At 32.6% G+C, this 22,522-nt stretch overlaps 1 protein-coding gene across 7 annotated transcripts in view; it reads left to right on the forward strand.

Annotated features, from left to right (window-relative positions):
- Window positions 1-18,657, forward strand: part of LOC103491742 (cystinosin homolog) — a 39,535-nt gene extending 20,878 nt beyond the window's left edge. The window contains exons 1-9 of one of the 7 annotated variants that reach the window (XM_051086292.1): window positions 6,671-7,018; window positions 7,105-7,237; window positions 9,724-9,813; window positions 9,904-10,028; window positions 10,120-10,162; window positions 11,065-11,182; window positions 12,314-12,363; window positions 12,484-12,701; window positions 18,259-18,657. In XM_051086292.1, coding sequence (XP_050942249.1) covers window positions 6,900-7,018; window positions 7,105-7,237; window positions 9,724-9,813; window positions 9,904-10,028; window positions 10,120-10,162; window positions 11,065-11,182; window positions 12,314-12,363; window positions 12,484-12,654 — 849 coding nt within the window. In that variant the 5' untranslated portion in view covers window positions 6,671-6,899 and the 3' untranslated portion in view covers window positions 12,655-12,701; window positions 18,259-18,657. Of the gene's footprint in view, window positions 1-6,645; window positions 7,019-7,104; window positions 7,238-9,247; window positions 9,473-9,723; window positions 9,814-9,903; window positions 10,029-10,119; window positions 10,163-11,064; window positions 11,183-12,313; window positions 12,364-12,483; window positions 13,151-18,134 lie in introns of those variants that run through there. The other 6 variants (XM_051086291.1, XM_051086294.1, XM_051086295.1 and 3 more) reach the window with 6 other exon arrangements.
- The last annotated feature ends 3,865 nt before the right edge of the window (window positions 18,658-22,522 follow it).

The raw sequence follows: 22,522 nt of genomic DNA on the forward strand, positions 1-22,522 counted from the left end.
AATGAAAATAGAATACTATAATCTTGAATCCAATAAATTAAGGTCCCGAGGCTATCTAGTGTAGACTTGAACTTTATGTAGAGACATAAATGTGGATCAAGTTCGAGTATATAGCCCAAACGATCTATACTGCATGAATAAGGTTGGACGCCTTATTTCGGGAACAATATGGATGCGACCCACTCTATAGTTAATAGAAATAATGTGATCTTGAATCGTCCATGTAGAGACATGAGGGTGTTGGCATCCAATGTAAAGAGTTTACATCAAACTGGAACCATGCAATAGTCACTTTTAAAGTATAACACCATTGACTATATAAACTAACTATTTCGATTCTGATGACCTAGGTAACTTAATATTAATCTTGAGCTAACTATGAACTTCTATTCAAACAATATTATCTTTAGATCTGCATAAGTGAGGGTAGCTTAACGACACTGGTCCAATAAGCCTCCAATTTTAGGGGTATGATAGGGTGGATGGCTAAGGACATAGGGTACAAACGGAATTCACTCCTACTTGCTTAGTAGAAAAGTTATTCCTTTAAGGACTGAATTCAAGTCTTGGACAAGGTATCCCACCCTCTCATTGGCCCGAGAGGGATTTCATTTATAGGTTGCACCTTAAACCAATTGTTCAATAGTGGATTAGTGGAACTTATGGAAAAAGATGTAGTCTCGAGGGTAAAACGGTATTTTGATCCAGTCGAGGTTATGAACAACCTATGAAAGATTAACTTATTGATCATGGTTATATCAAATGGACATAAATATATCTATAGTGAGGGGAGTGCAACTACGGGACTTTAGTGGAATGATCTATTAGTCACTACAAGGAGGGGTATGCCGACATAGATTTACGTTGGTATAATCCTGAAATGCATCGATAGAAGCTACACAACGTCGGTAAGGACATCGTGAGAAATGCGTCGCCGTCGCCTCTCCCGACGTGAGAACGAGACGACATCGACAAAGATTACTACCGACGCACTCTTCACCGACATGGTCAGTACGTTAGGAGTGCAGAACTATAGATGCGTGTTAACAACGTCGCAAATACCTCACTATCGACATCGCCGTGAGCATTGGCGTTATTTAGTATGCGGCATCGACAGTACAATCAGATTTATTTTTTTTAATTAACCAAAAATTTTAATTTACTTCTAACTTTTATTAATTAATGTAAACTTAATAAAAAAATATTAAAATTATAAATCGAATTAGAATTAACATAAAATTGAAAAAAAATTACAAAAATACCAAGTCGAATGTATTATTTAATTGAAATATTAAAAAAGTACACGTTCTAGGTAGTTCAAATATAAATTACATTAATAATACAAAGTAGAAATGAAAACTTAAACATAATTCAAAGCGTCGACGCCAGTTTCTTAACTTTTGCACATTGCCTCAACATTACTGTAGCTAGTATGATCATATGGACATGGCAGGATGTGCAAAGAGAAAAATCGAACATTATTATGAGTTACGTCGAGAGAAACATGAGGTTGCTTCAAATAGAAAGAACCTTTACTTTAGTGGTTCCAGAAAATTGATTTGGAAGAGGAGCAGAAAATGACAAGATCAAGAACCGAACAAGTAAGTCATAGTAAGTTTCTCACTTGCATATTACCTAATATGTAAGTAAAGAAATCCTATGACTTACCTGTTCGGTTCTCAATCTTGTCATTTTCTGCTCCTCTCTTCGAAATCAATTTTTTAAACCACCAGAGTTAGGATTCTTTCCATTTCAAGCAAACTTATATTTCTCCGGACGCAGCTCGTAATAATGTTTAATTACCCTCTTTACACATGTTGCCCATGTCTCTATGATCAAACTAGCTAAAATAATGTTCAACTTCCCTTCCTCTATTTGAGTTCTTCCATTGCAGATAATGTTGAAATACACAAGTTCGATATCAAAAATAAATACACTATACATACAACAGAACATACATTTGTAGAAAATAGATGAACAACCATCAATATACATTCAAAAGCATCAACATACATACAACAGAACAACCATCAACATATATTTAAAAGCATCAATAAACGTTTAACAACATTAACATACATTCAACAACATCAACATACATACAACAACATCAACATACATATAATAGTACCAAAAGTCCAAATTTGCAATGTCCTCAATGTTCAGATTTGAAATGTCCATACATACAACAACAATGTCCTCAATGTTCAGATTTGAAATATCCTTAAAAGCATGCTAAAGAAGTAAAGAATAATGGGGCAATGCCAATATATATGTTTATTAAACTGATATGAACATAATGATCTAACCGTTGGGTTTTTGTAAGAATAAGAGAAGAGATAAAATTTATATATTTGAAAGGAATAAGAAAATCACCAATTTCAACATCTAAAGAAATTAATTGGAATAGTTTGAAATTTACCGAAAATGAAAGAACGACGACGAGAGAGATGTACGACGGGTGGCGGATGGACGACACGCATTGAAGATCGATCAAGACGTGGATCTCCAACGACGGTTGTGTGTGACGTAGACAACAAAACTTATGAGGATGGAAGAACGGAAAGGATAGAAGAATGGAGAAGAACGGAGGAGAAGATGCGGATCGAATCTTCGAAATTTCAGTTATGTCTCAAAATATATAGGAAAACTCCTGACGCTGTTATCTATTCGTTGGGAATAGTTAGATAAAGTCTCAACGAATCATTAATGTCGTCAGAAGTAGGTGAACCATTCCCGACGCTCCATGCATGGCATTGAGGATCTTGCTCTGACACATAATTAGTGTTTAAGTTTATCCCAACGTCTCGTGTAACCCATCGAGAACTATATTCCTATTTCCAACGCCATGCATGGAGCATCGGGGATCTTGCTCTGACACATAATAAATGTTCAAGTTTATCCGATGTCCTATGTAGCCGTCAGGAACTGCGTACGTATTTTCGATGTTGTTCGATAAGCATTTGGACTGGCTTCTTTCTTTCTAATATTTTTCATGACACGTCGGGCAAAGATGATATTAAAATAATGATTTCGTCGTGTTTCGACGTATGGATCCCGACATCAGGATAGCCATTTGTCTCGACGTTCCGTCCTCCGATGTCGTTTTGTGCGTTGAAAAAACCTTGATTTCTTATAGTAAGTTAACAAATGTTGATTAGCTCGGTAAAAAAGGATTTAACCAATTAATCTCGGATCATTAAATCCAAATCTATATGTCCATTAGGTTCCTCTACTAGCTTATATGGAATTAACTTAGAACTATATATTGGAATAATTCGAATAGTTCGAGTTAGGTAGATGAGAGAAATTGACGAATATATGTAATATAGCAATCGGTTATAGAGCTTTATCTTTAAATGCGATTTTAATATTAAAAGTATGAATACATATTGATATTCGAAAGCTCGAAATTGATAAAAATGGTCAAAGTTGTAAAAAGACAAAATGTTGACTTTTGACTTTGAAAAGTCAAACTTTGACTGGCTTTATATTCAAATGTATTTGAATTTTGAAAAAAAATAATTTAGATTCATGTTCGAGAGGTCGGAATTAGTTAAGATACACAAAATGGTAAAAAGTCAAAATGTTAACTTTTGACTTGAAAAAGTCAAAGTTTAACTAACTTAATTGGTCAAATGACCATATTGCCCTCAGACTAAAGTTAGTGAAAAAATCCAACATTTTGTTGGATAATCTCACTAACACTTAGTGGGACAAGTGCATATATATGATGTAAACAAATAGCCCATTAAATTGAAATGAAGAATGAGGTGTTGATTTCTTGTGAAAGATTTTCATGCATTTTGCATGTAAATTTTATATAAAATTGTTTTTTAAATTTTTTTTGAAGACTTTTGATAATTTTTAGAAATTATTCAAATTCTCTCATCTCTCTCTTAACCAAATAGTTGATTCCTTCCTTCTTAATTCCATTTACCTCTCTCATTATTTCCTTCACTTAACGGGTCCCACAACCCGATTCTAAGTGTAGAGAATAACGTGTTAACACTAGTGGTGATCTCGAGTTTGTGATTGTGAGGAGATTTTGAGGATTGGGAAGCTTCGAAGGTAAGTATTTCTCTTAGCCCTAATTTATATTTATTAAGGTAGAATTAAGCATGTTAATCACTAAAAAGTTTAGTTGCATAGTAATTTTTTATTCGTACTTCCGTTGCGCATTGACTAGATAAGTGATCATTTAGATTATGTCAAAGTGATATTTAAACGATCTTGATATTCTTGAATATGAGGAAGATGAAGTTTAATATTTTTTTAAAACGATCTTGAATATTCTTGAGATTTAAACCAAAGAAATAAATCGTTTAAAAATAGAAGAAAAAAATATAGAAGATGAGCAAGTCTGGAAGAGAAGATGAATAAATTGCAAAGAAGAAAGAAAGAGAAAAGACGAATCGTCTGCAATATCAAAAACATATCTTGAATTTATGAAAATATTTTCTCGATTTCATGGGCTTTTTTATTTTGTCATACCGATCGTAAATATTTTTATATTTTGTTTCATTTATAAAAATTAACCTTTTTATATTTTAATGCATATTATATACTTTTATTTTACATAATCAAATCATATTTACAATAAAATAAGAGAGAGAAAATAACATAAACAAAAACAATAATTATTTATCAAATTTCTATTTATGTTTTTATTTTATTTTATTAAGAAACAAAAAATAAAAATAGTTATGATTGAATTATCCTTACAAAGTCACAAACTCTCTACTAAATAGAATATTGGCGATGAAATCAAATAATCAAACTCTCTACTAAATAGAATATGTTAGCGATGAAATCAAATAATCAAACACCCAACCAAATAAAATAGAAGAAAAAGAGAGGACAACTGGTTTATTTATTAAATGTAAGAAACAATAGGACAATTGCTTTATAATTTAAAATAAAAAATAAAATAGAACAATTGGTTTATTAATTAAAATAATATATATATCACAAGGGACGATCGTTTTATTAATTCAAATAAAAAATAAATAAAATGGGACAATTGCAATTGCTTTCCAAATGAATATAAAAAATCAAACGGTGCAATTGCTTTATTGGTAGATTCTTTTTATAAAAAAAAAAGGTTGTTATTCAATTTTAATTCTTATATTTTTCATCTAATTTTATTTTTATAGATTAAATTAAATCTTTAAAAATAAATTTTTAGTTTTAAAACATTTAGTCTCCCACCTTAATGACCTTTCTAAATAATCAATGACCTAACTTTATTAATTACGTTGGAAAATTATAAGGTTATATGATGATGTGCATGCTAATTATATTTGATAACAAGTTAATTAGTTGGAAAATCAATTAAAAATAATTTAAAAATTAAATATAAGTTGCGGGTGTTTTTAAAAATATAAAAAAAACGATAAAGTATTTACACTATATATAATAATTCCGAAAATGGAAGAAGCCAAGAGACCCATCATGTAAAATACCAAAAATGTCGTCGTTAACAATGCGTGTAATATATTCACGATCGATTACATCTAGCTACATTTAATTTTGTTACGTGATCATTTAGTTAAGTTTAAATTTGGTTATACTATCGTTTAGATTTGATCGTCAAATTATTTTTTTTTTTTCAAAACTTGTTACACGATCATTTAGATTTGGCTATTTTAAAAAAAAAATTTTGCTACACGTTTATTTTTTTATACGATTGTTTTTAGACTTGTCTATGATTTATTTTTTTTACATTTGTCTACTCCAATCTAAATGATTTTTTTCAAAAAAATTTATATTTTTAGATTTGCTATTTTTTTGTACGTGGTCGTTTATATTTGGTTATCCAAATTCAAAGACAAAATCACAACGAAAGAAAAGGAAAAGAAGAAAGACGATGGAAAGATTTCACGAAGTAAAAAAAGAATTGAAAAATAAGAAAGATTATAAAAAATCACAAAAAAAAAGAGAGGAAAAGAAAAAAGACGATAAACGAAATCGTGGAAGTAAGAGGATGAAAGATGAAAGAAATCTAAAGAGCAAGAAGACTATTTTACGGCGAAAAAGAGAAAAAGATAAAAGGAAAAACTTGAAATATTTAAAAAAATGATTAAAACTTGGTTACACATAGAGGTTGTATTTTGTTACATCTAAATTTACCTGTAAGTTATTTTAAAGCATTTAAATGCTTTTAAAAAATGCAGCTCTTTGAACCGTCACGGGTTGTAACTTACTGTGACGTTGGGCATCCACCAGTGGTTATCACTTATCATCAGTCGTTCGTCGGATCAAAATTTCCATAAAAAGGAAGAAAAAAGATGACATATGTTGATAAACAAATAGTACATTCAAATAAAAAAAAAAATTAGAAAACGGCCATTGAGCGTAAGCATCACACAGAGGTATAATTTTGAAATTTCTCCAGATATTTCTTTTTAATGAAAAACTGATTTTCATGGAAGAAAAACGAAACAATACATTAGAAAAAGAAAAAGAAAAGAGAGAGAGGATTCCACAGAGAAGCTAGCAAAGAAAAGCGGAGAGATGTGAACATAAATTTTAAGACTTATCGAAGCGTAGTTAGATAACAAGAAAAAGTTGAAAAAAGAAAACAAAAGAAATTTGCATTTTATTTGAGTAGGACACACCGTTGTATAGTGGAAAGGGAAGTTTTGGGCTTTGTGTTTGACGTCAGTAGGTCGGCCATGTAAAGAAAATGAAGGGTCCAGATTGAAAGAAGTTTTTTTTTTTTTTTTTTTTGAGAAGAAAGGAAGGAGAAAGTTGATGAGGTTATGAAAGGGGGCAAATATGGTCCAAAATTGGTCAGACTCATCGCATAACAACAACACCACATATTAATTAAGGTGTGAGGGGGAGAAGAGAAGAGAAGAGAAGAGAAGAGAAGAGAGAGAAAGTAGTTGAGAGAAATGGGTCCATGGAATTCAATATCAATGGAGATCATATACGGGGTTTTAGGATGGAGTTCCATCATATGCTGGGTGCTTGCTTCATATCCACAGGTCATTCTAAATTTCCGACGGAAAAGGTAGTCTTGGACTCCTCTTTTTTTGTCCTCCTCCCATCTCAATATATTAAATAAATCTCATTCCGTTTGTGTTTGCTTTTGTCTAGTGTTGTAGGATTGAGCTTCGATTACTTGATTTTGAATTTCACCAAACAATCTTCCTATTTGATATACAACGCTACCCTCTTCTTTAGTACCACTGTTCAGAAGCAGTACTTCGACAAATACGGCTACGATCAGGTAGTTAATTCAACCTCAATCTCCCCTACCCATTCCCAAATTGCATCCCCAAGCACTACTTCGACACTCTATTTTATTTCTTATACTGATGTCGAATTGATGAAGATAGAGAAAAATATTAGTTATTCTCTCCCTCTATTTTTTCGCATACAAAAAACATTTTTAGGATTTTTTTTAATATACTTAATTAATTAATTAATATTAATGTAAATAAAATTATGGAAAACTTTTGTAAGCAAAAGACCGAACTATTTACTCCAGTATAATAAAGCAGTTAAAGTTAGTCATTTTTAAATATTTCAGGTTTGTTCTTCCTCCTGATTCGTGTTCCTCCTGCTATTTCTTTCATTGTCTTACTCCTGTCTTTCTTCTTTCCTTTTTTTTTTTTGCAATATCTTTCCATCATCTTTCTTATTTTTCAATTCTTTATTTACGTCATTTAATCTTTCCATCGTTTTTCTTCTTTTCATTTTTTTTCGTTTTTCCATCGTCTTTCTACTTTTCCTCTTCTTTTTTCTTCGTTGTGATTTCTTTCCATCGTCTTTCTTCTTTTTCCTTTTTTACGTCGTGTACAAAAAATAGCAAGATCAAAAAAATCGTGTAAAGAATCTTGAAAAAAAAATATTTAAATTGGAGTAGCTAAATGTAAACCGTAAAAAAGATAGTGTATAAAGAATATTGAAAAAAAATTATTTAGATTTGAGTAGACAAATATAAACGATCGTTCAGAAAAAGTAAACGATCATGTAAAAAATAAAATATCGTGTACAAAGATTCTTGAAAAAAATTATTTGGATTGGAGTAGCCAAATGTAAACGATAGTGTAAAAAACTAAAGGATCGTGTAAAAAAAAGCAAATGATCGTGTAAAGAAATATAAACTGTCGTGTACAAGAAAAAAAATCATTTAGATTTGGGTCCCAAATCTAAACGGTCAAATCTAGATGTAACCAAATTAAACGATCATGTAACAAAATTTGCTTATAAATTGTAGCTTATCTAAACGATCGCGTATAAATTGTAACCATATGTAAACGATCGCGTATAAATTGTACCCATATCTAAACGTTGGCGTATCAAACAATAACCAAATCTAAACGATCGCAAATATAATACAACGTGAGTTATTAACGGTGTGGTTGACGAGACATTTTTGGTATTTTAGACGGTAGGTCTCTGGGCTTTTTCCGTTTTTGGAATTGCTTTATAAAACATAGGTAATTACAATGGGTAGTAATTTTTAGAATAATTATTAAATATGTAGCAACATTATAAAAAAATTGCAAATATAGCAAAATCTGATAGATTTTGCTATATTTATAGCAATATCTAGCAATATCATTGATAGACTCTTATGGTTTATCAGTGATAGACCAACATTTGTTACATGCTCTATCACTAATAGACTCATATCATTGATAGATTTTGAAGGTTTTGCTATATTTGCAATTTTTTTAAAATGTTGCTATGTACCTAATTATTTTGAATACAGTGGCTACATTTGCAACTATCCCTTTATTTTTTTATAATTGACGGATCAAAATAGAATTAAATTAAAAGTTAATAGGATTTAAACCATCCAAATTATTGAAAATATTTTTAAATATAATAAAATCATATTGTTATAGGCGATATTGATAGACATGTATAAATGTTGATGAATGAAAATGATAATTGTATTTCGGTGTATAAATAGTGATACTTTAAATATATGTTTCTAGTTGGTTTTATTATATTTGACACAACCAATTTAATTTAGTATAGGTTTTTTTTTTTTTTAATTATTTGATGTATTAAAATTTTAAAAAAAAAATCTACAAAATTTTGTAGTGAATCCTAATCTCAAAAGATGTCTTCATCCATAAAATCTTAAATCAAATCAAACAGCTGAAAGGGTTGTTATGTATTTTCCTTTCACCAGCGACTAAAAGACAACACCATTTTTTAAAATAAATTCGAGGATGATGACCTTAGGACAAGGGGTTATCCCTATTCCCCAAGCTAATGCGTTTTTTTGTTGGTCAAAGATCATAATAAAAACCGTCGGTCTACGAAAACCTCGTTTTCAAAACAGACTTCATCCTTCTTCACCACTGCATAACTCCAAACTCACATTCTTCTCTCCGATTTAAGAAGGGAGTAAGATATGGCTATGACTTCCTGGAAATGGAATTTCAGTGTCTCAAGTCCTGAGATTGACCACGTTCATTTGCTGCAATTCCGAAAGGATAAGGCAGTCAGTATATATATATATATATATATTACTCTCCCCCTGCTTTCCTATCCTCCTTAGCTAATTCCGAACTTATTTTGATTTACATATCTGCAAACATTCGTTGATTTCTCGAGAAATTTTACCATTGTAGCAATGGGGAAATGAAGAATAACAGTGAGGTTTTATGATTGTGCTGTTGAAGACACTAACGCTGCAGCTTTGCAATTAATTGAATTGCATTGAATCTGAACCGTTTTCATTGCTTCCTGTAGATGATACCGGTGGCTTTGAGCGATGTCTTTTTCCCCTTCCACTCTATTATATTGATCTTCGTCGTCTCGGTTCAAATTATATTTTTTGATGTCAGTGGTTTGTTCTCTTTCGGCTTTGGATCTTGCTTTGGTTTAATTTGGGTAGCTATTTCGCATTGTATTGATTGGATTTTGATGCAGCGCGGCAGCCAGAAAGTCTCGAAGGCAGCAATTGCCATATTGGTCGCTGTATGGTTCTTTGCAGGAGCCTGCTTTTTTATGGCTCTGCCAACCCATTCATGGCTTTGGCTTGTCTCTATATTCAAGTAACCATCTCCCCGTCTCTTTATTGTGAAGCTATGTTGGTTTGGTTGACTTGCTAATAGTTCAGCGAGGATCATTGTCAATGTGTTACAGTTCGATTCAAGTTTTTATGACAGTCATCAAATACTCTCCTCAGGTTTGGCTTTCTGCCCAGTAGAAAGTAGGCTAAACTACACATTAAATGTTTCACTTTACATATACCAACTTTTTTCATCATTCAACTTAATAAATATGCTAACCTTTTTACTTATTATGTTTCTTTTTTTCCTCTCCACGATAAGTTACACCTAAGAGAATCATTCATTTTATCAAATTAGTTTTCATGTGTGCGGTATTGATGAGAATAAAGAGGAGGTGATTGAGAAAAGAATTGGCACAATTCACATTTTACCTATGTTCATATCTTTTTTTAATATATTAATCCATCGATGTTTGAGGCTCAAAATATAATAGTGGTGTTTACAACTATTTATAACGATTAACTATAATTATACTATTTGAAATCCGTGTTTACTATTTTCTATTATCTTCACTCTCTTTCTTTGCTATAATGTGTACTATTTACTACCTAGACTAAACTAGTTTGCATCCCTCCCCAAGCATAGACTATTGTAATTTAGAATAAAATAGTTTGAACATCAAACTATTATAATGCATTAATTATAACCACTAACTATAATAACCTATTAAGTGTCCCAAACGCCCCCTAAATATTTTAGTGCATTCTTGTCCATTAACAAAAACGCCCAAGTATATGAAAATAGAATTTATCTTTAATCATCTCTCTGGAAAGACACAAAGTTTGCATACGCTTGGACCTACAACCCTACAACAATAGTCCAACCCCAAGTATGGTGATATTTAATAGAATTATCCAGCCCAGCAAGTCATGGAATTATTTACCTAACCAAACACACACCACATGACCATGTTGCTCTTAAGAATTGTAAAAAAAATAAACTGTGTATGCTACTGATATAAATTTGCTAAGGAAGAACAAAGCTTGCATTTCATGAAATCTATGTTGTTTACATACAGGCATTTTTGAACTTCACCAGAAAGAGTACAGTGGGATTCAGCATTGGCAATATAGTTCTGGACTTCAGTGGAGGAGTGGCAACTTTGGCTCAAATGAGCGTGCAATCAGTTGATCAAGGTCATCTAATGTCTTTTTAACCGAACATATTCCAAATACTTCTATTGTAATTTACATTTAATGCTTAGCTTGGAATTGAGTCATATTTTATTTCAACCGTATACTTTTTTATGAAAAAGTGAAAAGTTAATGTTTAAATCATATGAAAAATTAATCTATCAGAAGATAAATACAAAATACTCTAAGCATATGATTCTGATTTGGTTGTTCATCCCAAGGCTAGGTTGAGTTTATAAGAGTCCGTTTTGGACGGTTCCTATTATATGGAACTTTCATATTTATCAATGTAATATTTATTTATGTAAAAGTTATTCTGCTATCTCTGTTTTTAGTCTTTCCTATAAAGATTTCCATTTAAAAAGTCTTCTTGTCTCCTTAGTCCGACTTTTCGTGATTATGACGAATTCAATATAGCGATATCTTTTGGAAGAGAGGAATGATAGAATTTGTAGAGATTTGGAGAGAAAACCTAAGGATATTTCATCCCGGTTATGTTACAATATTGAATCTTTAATTAGTTTATCGACTTATTTATGCAAGTAATCTTATTAAATATTGCACATTGTTTCAACTTTTGGAGTACAAGTACTAAATTGTAGTCTCTAATTGTTACATAGTAAAGTCCATTGATTAAATTGTAGTAAAGTTGAAGTAGAGAGACTAAATCGCTAGAAACCAAAGTTATGTTATTTTTGTGAAAATTTTAGAACTAAAAATGATTTTTAGCCCGTTTGTTTCTGTTCTAAAAAAGTATTTATCTATGTACTTCTGTTATCTGTATCATGAATACAAATCTTGGGGTTAAATAAATATATTTGGTCTGATGCTTTTATAATTCTATTGAAGGAGTTTAGCATGTAACAATTTTGTTCGATAGTTAAAGATTTGTAATGACCTAGCTTTTGAATTTTAGCTTGCATTCATTTAGTTAATTAAGTTTTTGTAACAATTTCATCCTTAGCGTCAGAAATTTTGTAATGGTAAAGTATTGATCTTTTATTATTTATCACTTTACATGCAATTGAAACCTTCCTTGCATCTGGACTGAAATTTTCATGCAGGAAAACTAAATCACTACAAAATTTAAAAACTGCATATTCCGTCTAGATTTTGACTTCGGCTATTTTCCAGGTTCTTGGGTGAACTTTTTGGGAAACATAGGGAAGCCCTTGCTAGCTTTGGTAAGATCTCTCTCTCTTGTAAAAATCTAGTTTCTTGTATTGCCAACGATATCATTTAAGAGCCAACTATGGCATGTAAACAAGTAATTTGAGTTTGTAGTATTTGCTCACTACATCCAGACTGTGCTGCAGGTCTCTATAGCGTTTGATCTGATTTTCTTCTATCAACATTTTGTATTATATCATATCAAGGCATCAAGGGTTTCATTTCAACGTGACCCTGAAAGCACCGACTCTGAACCATTAATTAAGGACTCTGATCACTTGCAAGGGATTGCCACAACCAGTTGATATTTGATGGCATTGCCTCCACTTCTTAGCTATTTTCGTGCCAATAGGTGAGAACTCATATCTTGGCTGATTGAGTAAAAAAAGTTCTATTTTCGTCTTATTGGATTGGACCTTAAATTGAAGATGGTGATATAAATGCCTTCCTTAGTTGAGGTATTTTAGGTTTTAGAGAGATTGGTGTTTGTTTAGGTTGCGTTTGAATATTTCGGTGTTGGATTGAGTATCCTTTTGGCTGGCTTGAGGTTGAAGGTGCTTCACGTACTTCACCGAAAATTATCATTCTTGAGATTGATGGTTGAAAATTAAACATGTTTTAAATAAATAAGTTATATGTGAGTTAATTTATGTGAGTTAGAGAAGGATGTGAGTTAAAAATGTTAGGATTAATTTCGTAAGAGTTTCACATTATTTAAGTGTAGGATTTAATTTGTTGTATTTAACTATGATATGAGTTATTATCATGACAATCCTATAAATAGGATTAGTCTTCCAATAAGTTTTTGTTTCTTCTCAAATATTCTATTTGGTGATTATTTATTTGGGGTGTTCATCACACGCTTCCAACAAAGTGGTATCAGAGCTTGAGTTTGAAGTTTAAAAAATTATTTTTGCAAATGGCAAACAACAATTCAGTTCCCTTCCAAGTACCTCGACTTATGAAAGAAAATTATAGTAGTTGGTGTATTCGAATGAAAGCTCTACTTGGTTCATAAGATGTGTGAGACATTGTTAGTAATAGTTATGAAGAACTAGAGAGTGATGCAGCTTTGAATCAAAATCAACGAGAAACTTTACAAAATACAAGAAAAAAGATCAAAAGGCTCTCACCATCATTCATCACGCCATTGATGATTTCAATTTTGAAAATTTTTTTGGAGCAACTATTGCACATCAAGCATGACAAATTTTGAAGAATATGTATAAAGGAGTAGATCGAGTCAAGAAGGTTCGCCTTCAAAAATTGAGAGGTGATTATGAATCACTACATGAAGGAGTCTAAATCAGTTTCAGATTATACTTCAAGATTACTAGCAGTAGTAAATGAAATGAAAATATTTGGTGAGACAATAAGAAATGAGCAAGTAGTAAAACAGATACTTCACTCATTGGATGAAAAATTTAATTTCCTCGTTTTAGCTATTGAAGAATTAAAAGATTTGAGTACAATGTCCATTGATCAACTTATGGGTTCTTTACAAGCCCATGAAGAGAAGCTTCTTAAGAAGAACAAGCAGATGATTGAGCAACTTTTTCAGTCAAAATTGAAATTAAAAGATAAAGAAGACAGCCTAGAAAAAGGCAATCGAGGTGAGGACGTGGTGGTAATCGTGGACATGGTGATTTCAAAAATCGAGGTTGAGGAAGCTACAATCAAAGAAAATTTGATGAGAGTAATTTAAACTCAAATTCATCAAGAGGTTGAGGAAAACCACATTATTAGAGGTCAAGTGTGGAAAGATCAAATAATGACAGGAAGTATGACAAAAAGACAGGTTGAATATTATAATTGTCATAAATTCAGCCATTATTATTGGGAATGCAGAAATAGAGTTGAAGAAAATGCAAATTATGCTGAGAAAGATGAAGAAAGTGGTGATTCCTCATTGTTTCTAGCATGCAAAGGTGTGGAAACATGTGAAAACAGTGCATAGTATCTCGATAGTGGTACAACCAATTACATGTGTCGAAGTAAATCAATGTTCATGGAACTTGATGAATCTGTTGGTGGCGATATCGTATTTGGTGATGCCACAAAAATTCCAGTGAAAAGAGGTAAAATTTTGATCAATTTGAAGAATGTGAAGCATGAGTTTATCTCTAATGTTCATTATGTTCCTAATATGAAGAACAACATTTTGAGTTTGGGACAACTCTTAGAGAAAGACTATAATATTTTGATGAAGGATTATAGTCTTTTGATAAGAGATAATCATGACAAAATGATTGCTAAAGTGCAAATGACGAAAAATAGAATGTTTTTATTAAACATTCAAACTGATGTTGTTAAATGTTTAAAGTCATGTTTGAAAGATCCCAATTGGATTTGGCACTTGAGATTTGAGTATTTGAACTTTGATGGCTTGAGATAATTAGCCAAAAAGGACATGATGAAAGGGTTGCCATATGTCAAACATCCAGATCAATTTTGTGAAGGTTGTCCTTATGGCAAACAATCAAGAAAGAGTTTTCTACAAGAATCATCTTTAAGAGCAAGGAGACAACTGGAGTTAGTTCACACGAATCTTTATGGACCGATCAAACCAAGTTCTTTTGGTCAGAATAACTATTTCTCATTATTTATTGGGTTTACTTTGTCAAGGAGAAATCAGAAGTATTTGGCATGTTCAAGAGATTTAAAGCTCTTGTTGAAAAAGAAAGTGGTTATTACATTAAAGCTTTGAGATCAGACAGGGGAGATGAATTCACTTCAAATGAATTCAAAACCTTTTTCGCAGAAAATGGAAGTCGTCGACCTATGACAGTTCCATTTACTCATGGTGTTGTTGAAAGGAAGAATCGAACAATACTTAACATGGCTCGAAGCATGTTGAAGAGCAAGAAGATGCCGAAAGAATTTTGGGCACAAGCTGTTAAATGTGCAATGTACTTGTCAAATCGTTCCCCTACTAGAAGCTTATGGAACAAAACTCCTCAAAAAGCATGGACAGGAAGAAAACCATCCATTGCTCATTTGAGAGTATTTGGATGCATGGCTTATGCGCATATACCTTATCAAAAGCATAGTAAGCTTGATGATAAAAGTGAGAAATGTGTTTTTGTTGGCTATGATGCTAGCTCAAAAGACTACAAGCTTTATAATCCTATTACAAAGAAAACGATTAGAAGTAGAGATGTTGTGTTTGATGAAGAAGCATCATGGAATTGGAATGACGAACCAGAAGATTACAAATTTTTGCTTTTTCCCGAGGATCATGATGAGCCTACTGACATTGCTTCTCCATCAACAACACCAACATCGCCAATTACTCCACAACAAAGCAGATCTTCATCATCTGCAAATTCAAATGAAGGACATCGTGGCATGAGAAGCTTATGAGACATATATGATGAAACTGAAGAGTTAAGTCAAAGTTTTAATAACCTCTCTCTTTTTTGTCTGTTTGGTGACAGTGAACCTTTGATTTTTGAAGAAGCTTCGCAAAATGACAAATGAAAGATTGCTATGGATGAAGAGATAAAAGCCATAAAGAAGAATGATACGTGGGAACTTTCTACTCTTCCAAATGGAAAGAAAGCAGTAGGTGTCAAATGGGTGTTCAAGATAAAAAGAAATGGAAAGGGAGAAGTGGAGAGATACAAAGCAAGATTAGTTGCAAAAGGATATTATCAAAGAAAAGGCATTGATTATGATGAAGTATTTGCTCTCGTTGCTCGTTTGGAAACCATAAGGTTGTTAATTGCTTTTGCTGCTCAAAATAATTGGAAGATCTTTAGATGGATGTCAAATCGGCATTTTTTAATGGATATCTAGAAGAAGAAGTCTACTTAGAACAACCTCCTGGTTATTCTGTGAAAGGCCAAGAGGATAAAATTCTAAGATTGAAGAAGCCATTATATGGATTGAAACCAGCACCAAGAATGTGGAATAGTTGAATCAAGAAATATTTCCTTGATAATGGGTATTTGAGGTGTCCCTATGAACATTCTCTTTATATTAAGGCTAATGGTCATGAAGATATTTTGGTGGTTTGTTTGTAAATGGACGACTTAATTTTTACAGGAAATTGTGCAAGTATGTTTGAAGATCTCAAGGAGACGATGACCCAAGAATTTGAAATGACAGATATAGGGTCGATGTCATATTATCTTGGCATTAAGGTGAAGCAATCAGAGGAAGGTATTTTCATCTCTCAAGAATGATATACTAGAGAAATTCTAGAGAAGTTCAACATGATCAATTCTAAGCCTATCACAACTCCGATTGAAACTGGGACCAAACTGTCCAAATATGAAGAAGGAGATGATGTTGATCCTTCATATTTCAAAAGTTTGGTTGGGAGTTTGAGATATTTGACTTGCACACGACCAAATATTCTTTTCAGCATTGGATTGGTCATTCGATTTGTGGAACCTCCTATAACTACTCATTTGAAAGTGGCAAAGAGAGTTCTTCGTTACCTCAAAGGTACGCGTGACGACTATGGGTTGTTTTATTCTTCATCTAAAGAATTTAAGGTTGAAGGCTATTGTGATAGTGACTGGACTGGAGATACTAATGATCGAAAGAGCACTAGTGGATATGTTTTCTTCATTGGTAATACTGCATTTACTTGGAGTTCTAAGAAGCAACCTATTGTGACATTATCCACTTGTGAGGCAGAATACATTGTTGCAGCTTCATGTGTTTGTCATGCAGTTTGGTTAAGAAATTTGTTAAAGACAATTGGAATTTTGCAAGATGATCCAACTCTGATGCATGTAAATAATAAATCAACAATTGCTTTAGCAAAGAATCCTGTATTCCATGATCGTAGCAAACACATTGATACAAGATTTCACTTTATCAGAGATTGCATTTCAAGGAAGGAGGTAATTCAAGTTGAATATATGAAGACTGAATATCAAATTGCAGATATTTTCACGAAGCCACTCAAAGTTAATGTGTTTAACAACTTAATAACTTTGTTGGGAGTTTTTCAAAAACACATGTTTAAGGGAGGATGTTGAAAATTAAACATGTTTTAAATAAATAAGTTATATGTGAGTTAGAGAAGGATGTGAGTTAAAAATGTTAGGATTAATTTCGTAAGAGTTTCACATTATTTAAGTGTAGGATTTAATTTGTTGTATTTAATTGTGATATGAGTTATTCCCATGACAATCCTATAAATAGGATTGAAATGTTATAATTTAAAATTATCAAAGTATGAGTTGAATACACATAAAAAGTCTTTCAATAAGTTTTTATTTTCTCTCAAATATTCTATTTGGTGATTATTTATTTGGGGTGTTTATCACACACTTCCAACGTAGACATGACATAAAAATACAAAATTACATCAAATGCTTTATAAATGTGGAAGTAAATGTAAAAGTGATTTATTATTAAGCACTTTAATTATAATTTTACTTAAAAAAGTATTTTCGCTAAAAGCTCTAGATTATCATTGTCAAAAGAATACATCTAACAATCTATCTTCACATACCGTTTTCTTTTCGGTTCTTCAAAAGAATTGCATGTGATTTCTCTTTGGAGTTGGGAAGCTTTATTAACTTTTTTATTGCTGATTGATGAAACTGTCTGCAGTTTGAAGTTCATAATTAACACCTGCTCTCTTCTTATTTGTTGCTCCTTGTTGGCTTGGTAATTTTGCCTTAATTCGATGGCGATTTGTTTTTAGTTTTACATTTTGAAAGAAATGCTTGTTTTCTCACCAATTTTGTAATATAGTTTTCACATTTATTAAAGAAAAAATTGAATTCTTATCCAAATAATAAAAGAAAATATTTTGAAACAGGTAATTACTATTCTTATTAATTGCCATGGAGTTGTAGTGCCAACACAAAGGAGGTTTATTTCTCTTTTGCCTGGTCCATTTGTTTCCTCTCAGTATTGGTCCCATCCATTTTCTTCTGGTGAAGGCTTTTTATAGATTCATTAAAGTGAGCGGCTGAGCCTCTGCTATTATAAAGTCAAATACATGTGATATGACCATTCTTGAAGCAAGCAGTTAAGAAATCTCCTTTTATGCTTTTATGGAACTCGAAGCTGAACATGCAAAAATTATTGAGGAGACTGTAGTTGATGCAGGGGAGGGCTTGAAGTTGAAGGGTCTTGTTCCATGGATGTGCTTGAGTTTTTTAGGGATGGGATACCTCGAAGAAGATGGCTTAAACAGGGTGGGGTTTGGGGAGTACATTTGTTCGAACTTGGTCGTGAGCTATGTATAATAATAGATTTGACTATTTTTCGCTTGACTGCGTTGTCTGACTACTACTGTGAATCGGGCTAAGTTGTTATAAAGATGAAATTGTTGGACTTTTGAGATGTTTATTTTCAGCTATCAACAAGGCAACATCAAGAAAGAAACCTTCAAGATCATTAACAATTGGTATGTTGTAATGGTCAGCATACATTTAGTCATAGCATGCAACTGAGGAAGGAATTTGAATTTGTTGTAGTTGTCTATGTAGTTATTTATTAACAGTAGGTTGAAAAACACTTGTGATTTCTTGACTTTCATAAAGTAACTATTCTCATCAGATTTTTAAAGAAATTTAATGTGTGAAGTTGAACTTGTGTTGATGTTGATTATAATGCAAAGTTATCTAAGACTTGACCACCTAATTCTCTCCCGATTAAATGATTTGAGGAAGCAGAGTATTTGATGTTCTTGAAGTTGAAAGTTTGTGTTGCAGAGGAACTTCAATTTTTAGGTGAGTTAGGGAGTCTTATGGTTTTTGGAAAATTCTCTCTAGATCTTCTCTTCTAAAGTAAAAATTATAGTTCCTCAAATGGAGAGGATCATAGATCAAATCTATGCACTTACCACATGATTTATGTCATATTTAGCATTTGAGTTAAATTAAACTTATTTTTTTGGCTCAATTGAACATTAGTCAAAATAAATAATCAATGTGATTCAACGGTCATGATGAAAACATGTGACATAATCAGAATTGACCAATTTATATCTTCAATTTAGAAGACAAGTCAACTTAATTAGTCCCAAATTCAATTATTTTTATTTTTCGCTATTAATTTGACAAATGATGTGACAATTTATGATTGATCCAAAATTTCTCATCCAACAAATGCTCATTTTCGAGATTTATGCACGTATATGGGTGGATGAGTCTCGAAAAAAATAAAGTTGAAGTCAAAATATATGATTTTTTTTTTTTTTTTTTTGCAACCATATCAAGCTATGAACTTAATACATGAGTTTGATTTAAATTTAGGACAATAGTTGGAATATGGCCAAACTTAATTTGAGACAAGTTTGAGGCTTTATCCACAATTTAATTTTTTCGATTTAAATATGAGTTAAAAATGGAGTGCATATATGCAAGTTAATTTAATTTGAATCTTAAATTTAGGGTGAAATATGACATAACATTTGTGGTACGACCAAAATTTAATTTAAAACTGGAGATAAAATCTAAATTTTGAACGATTTAGAGATTTTAATTATGTCAAATGTGAAATTCTGAATTTATGCCTGAATAAAATCTTTTAAGATAACCTAAGACAATTGGATTTTTTATTAAAAAAAGATTTGATACGATTCCAAATCAAATTGGAGTTGTTGACCCTATAAATAGATCCCCATCTCAATCATTGTTTCATATCAAAACAAAACGGTATAAAAAATACCTCTTCTTTTTTCTCTTTCTTTTTTTTCTTGTTTTTCCTTTTTCTCCTTTTTTTCTTTTAATTTTATTAGAACTCCTATGTTGTTTTTTAGACTTTCTACTCCTTTTTAAATATTTTTATCTGTTTAAATCTTACTAACTGATTCTTTATTTCTTTACCGGAACTAGATTTTTTTGCACCTTGCGGCAATGACATTTTTGCTTCTACACATATTTTCAAAAGGTTAGTTTGTTTAGTTTTTTTCTGTATTTTTTCATTCGATATATTTTGAACTTTTGCTGGGGTGATTTTCTTTTTGTCATTAGTGATCCCACTCCTACTAGGAACGATCAGACACTTTTACTCTGCTGTTAGCAATGCACTTCTAGTAGGAACGATCTGACATTCTTACTCTGTCATCAGTAATCCCACTTCTACTAGAAATGATCAGACACCTTTACCATATTATCAGCAACCCCACTTTTTGTAGGAATAATCGAGCACCCTTATTCTATGGTAAGCAATCATACTTCTACTAGGAACGATCAAACACCCTTGCTCAGCCATCAACGAACCTACTTCTAGTAGGAAGATCGTGCACCCATACTCTGCCATTAACGATCTCACTTCTATTATGAAGGATTAGGCACCTTTACTGTGTCGTTAGCGATCTCACTTTTAGTAGGAATGATTGAGCACCTTTATCATTGTCAGGTCCTGCTCCAAAATGCTTAACTTAAATAAATAAATACCACACAGTGGAAATAAAATTAGTAAACTTCTCTTAATAACTTAAATCCAAAAGTTTCTATAACAGTACAGGATATGAAACAAATTCTCACAATAAGAGTTTAACATTCTACACGATCGTTCAACCTTGTACATGATCGTTTACCTCCTTATACTCAATCCTTTTACATGATTGTTTATCCTTTTTAAATGATCGTTTTTTTTCTTATACGATCGTCTTCCTTTTCTTACCCGATTATTTACTTATTTATACAATCGTTTAACCAAATTACCTTCTTTTTAGATGTGGGTCTCACAATCATGCTGTCAGCAATCCCACTTCTAGTAGGAACGACTAGTCACCCTTACTCTGTCGTCAACAATCTCACTTTTACTAGGAATGATCGGACACCTTTACTGTGTTGTCAGCGATCACACTTCTAGTAGGAATGATTGGACACCCTTACTCTAGTGTTAGCGATGCCACTTCTACTAGGAAAGATCAGACACTTTTGCTCTGCCATCAGCGATCTCACTTCTAGTAGGAACGATGATCAGGCACTCTTACTGTGCCGTCAACAATTCTACTTCTACTAGGAAAATGATCGGGTACCTTTACCGTGTCATCGGTGATCTCACTTCTAGTAGGAATGATTAAGCAGCCTTACTCTACTGGTAGCGATCCCACTTCTACTAGGAACGATCAGACATCTTTACTATACCATCAGTCATCCTACTTCTAGTAGAAACGATCAGACACCCTTACTGATCTCTCATCAACGGTCCCACTTCTACTAGAAATGATCGGATATCTTACTTTGTTGTCAATGATCCCACTTTTAGTATGCACGATCGGGTGTACCACCAATGGAGGAGCGAAGCTGTACCACTATCATCTTAGATGGGTGGAGCTGCACCACCACCATCTTGGAGACCACCATTTTGAAGAGGCGGAAGCTGCATTACCATCATTTTGGAGAGGCGTAGCTACACCACCATCATTTGAGGCGATGGAAACCCTAGACCTAAGAACCCTTAAATCTTTTAAGAGCTTTAGTGGAGAAGTTGAAGTTGAAGTTGTGTTGAGTTAGTAGAAAAGAATGAAGGAAACTTTAGTAAAGGTTGGTTGTTACCCAAGTGTCATGGTTTAAGTGTCATTGTAGCCAAAGTGGCCTTGAATTAAGGAATTTTTGCTAACTTGGTGTTAGGTATTTTAGACATGTTTTTAGGCATTGAACATGGTTGGATGATCAACCATGTCAAAGAAACCTCTAAGGACTAAGGGTTGAGCGACAAAATACACCCTAGGCGAGAAGAGCCATGGTAGGCGTTTAGGTTGACAAGTTTGGCTAGATGAGAAAGGTGCGCTAGGCGAGGTACACCATGTGGCCAAGGCAAGGCACACGGGCAAGGGCCACACAAGGAGGTGAGCGGCAAGACAAGACATACACCCATGGCAATGCGACATGGTGTGGGTGTCAAGGGTTAGGCGACATGGTTTAGGTTGAAGGCTATGCGAAGTGAGTTTGGATGCCATGAGACAAAGTGAAGCTTAGAAGTTTTGGTAATGCTCTTTGAGGTGGAATCCAAGTGTTTAGGCATGCAAACTTTAAAAAAACGACAAGTAGAAGATGTCTTAAGACTGCCTTGTAAGAGCTAGTATTTAAGAGAACTTTGAAGAGCAAGTTCTCTCAATTCCCAACATTAACGCTTTTCATAACCAGTGTCAACATACTTTTTATTTCTTTTAGACCTTGTCGTAACAAAATTTGTTCTGCTTCTATTTTTTTCTCGATTTTTTCTGATTTCACTTATTTTATT

This window comes from Cucumis melo, chromosome 6 (assembly GCF_025177605.1).
Source record: "Cucumis melo cultivar AY chromosome 6, USDA_Cmelo_AY_1.0, whole genome shotgun sequence".
NCBI classification, from domain to species: domain Eukaryota; kingdom Viridiplantae; phylum Streptophyta; class Magnoliopsida; order Cucurbitales; family Cucurbitaceae; genus Cucumis; species Cucumis melo.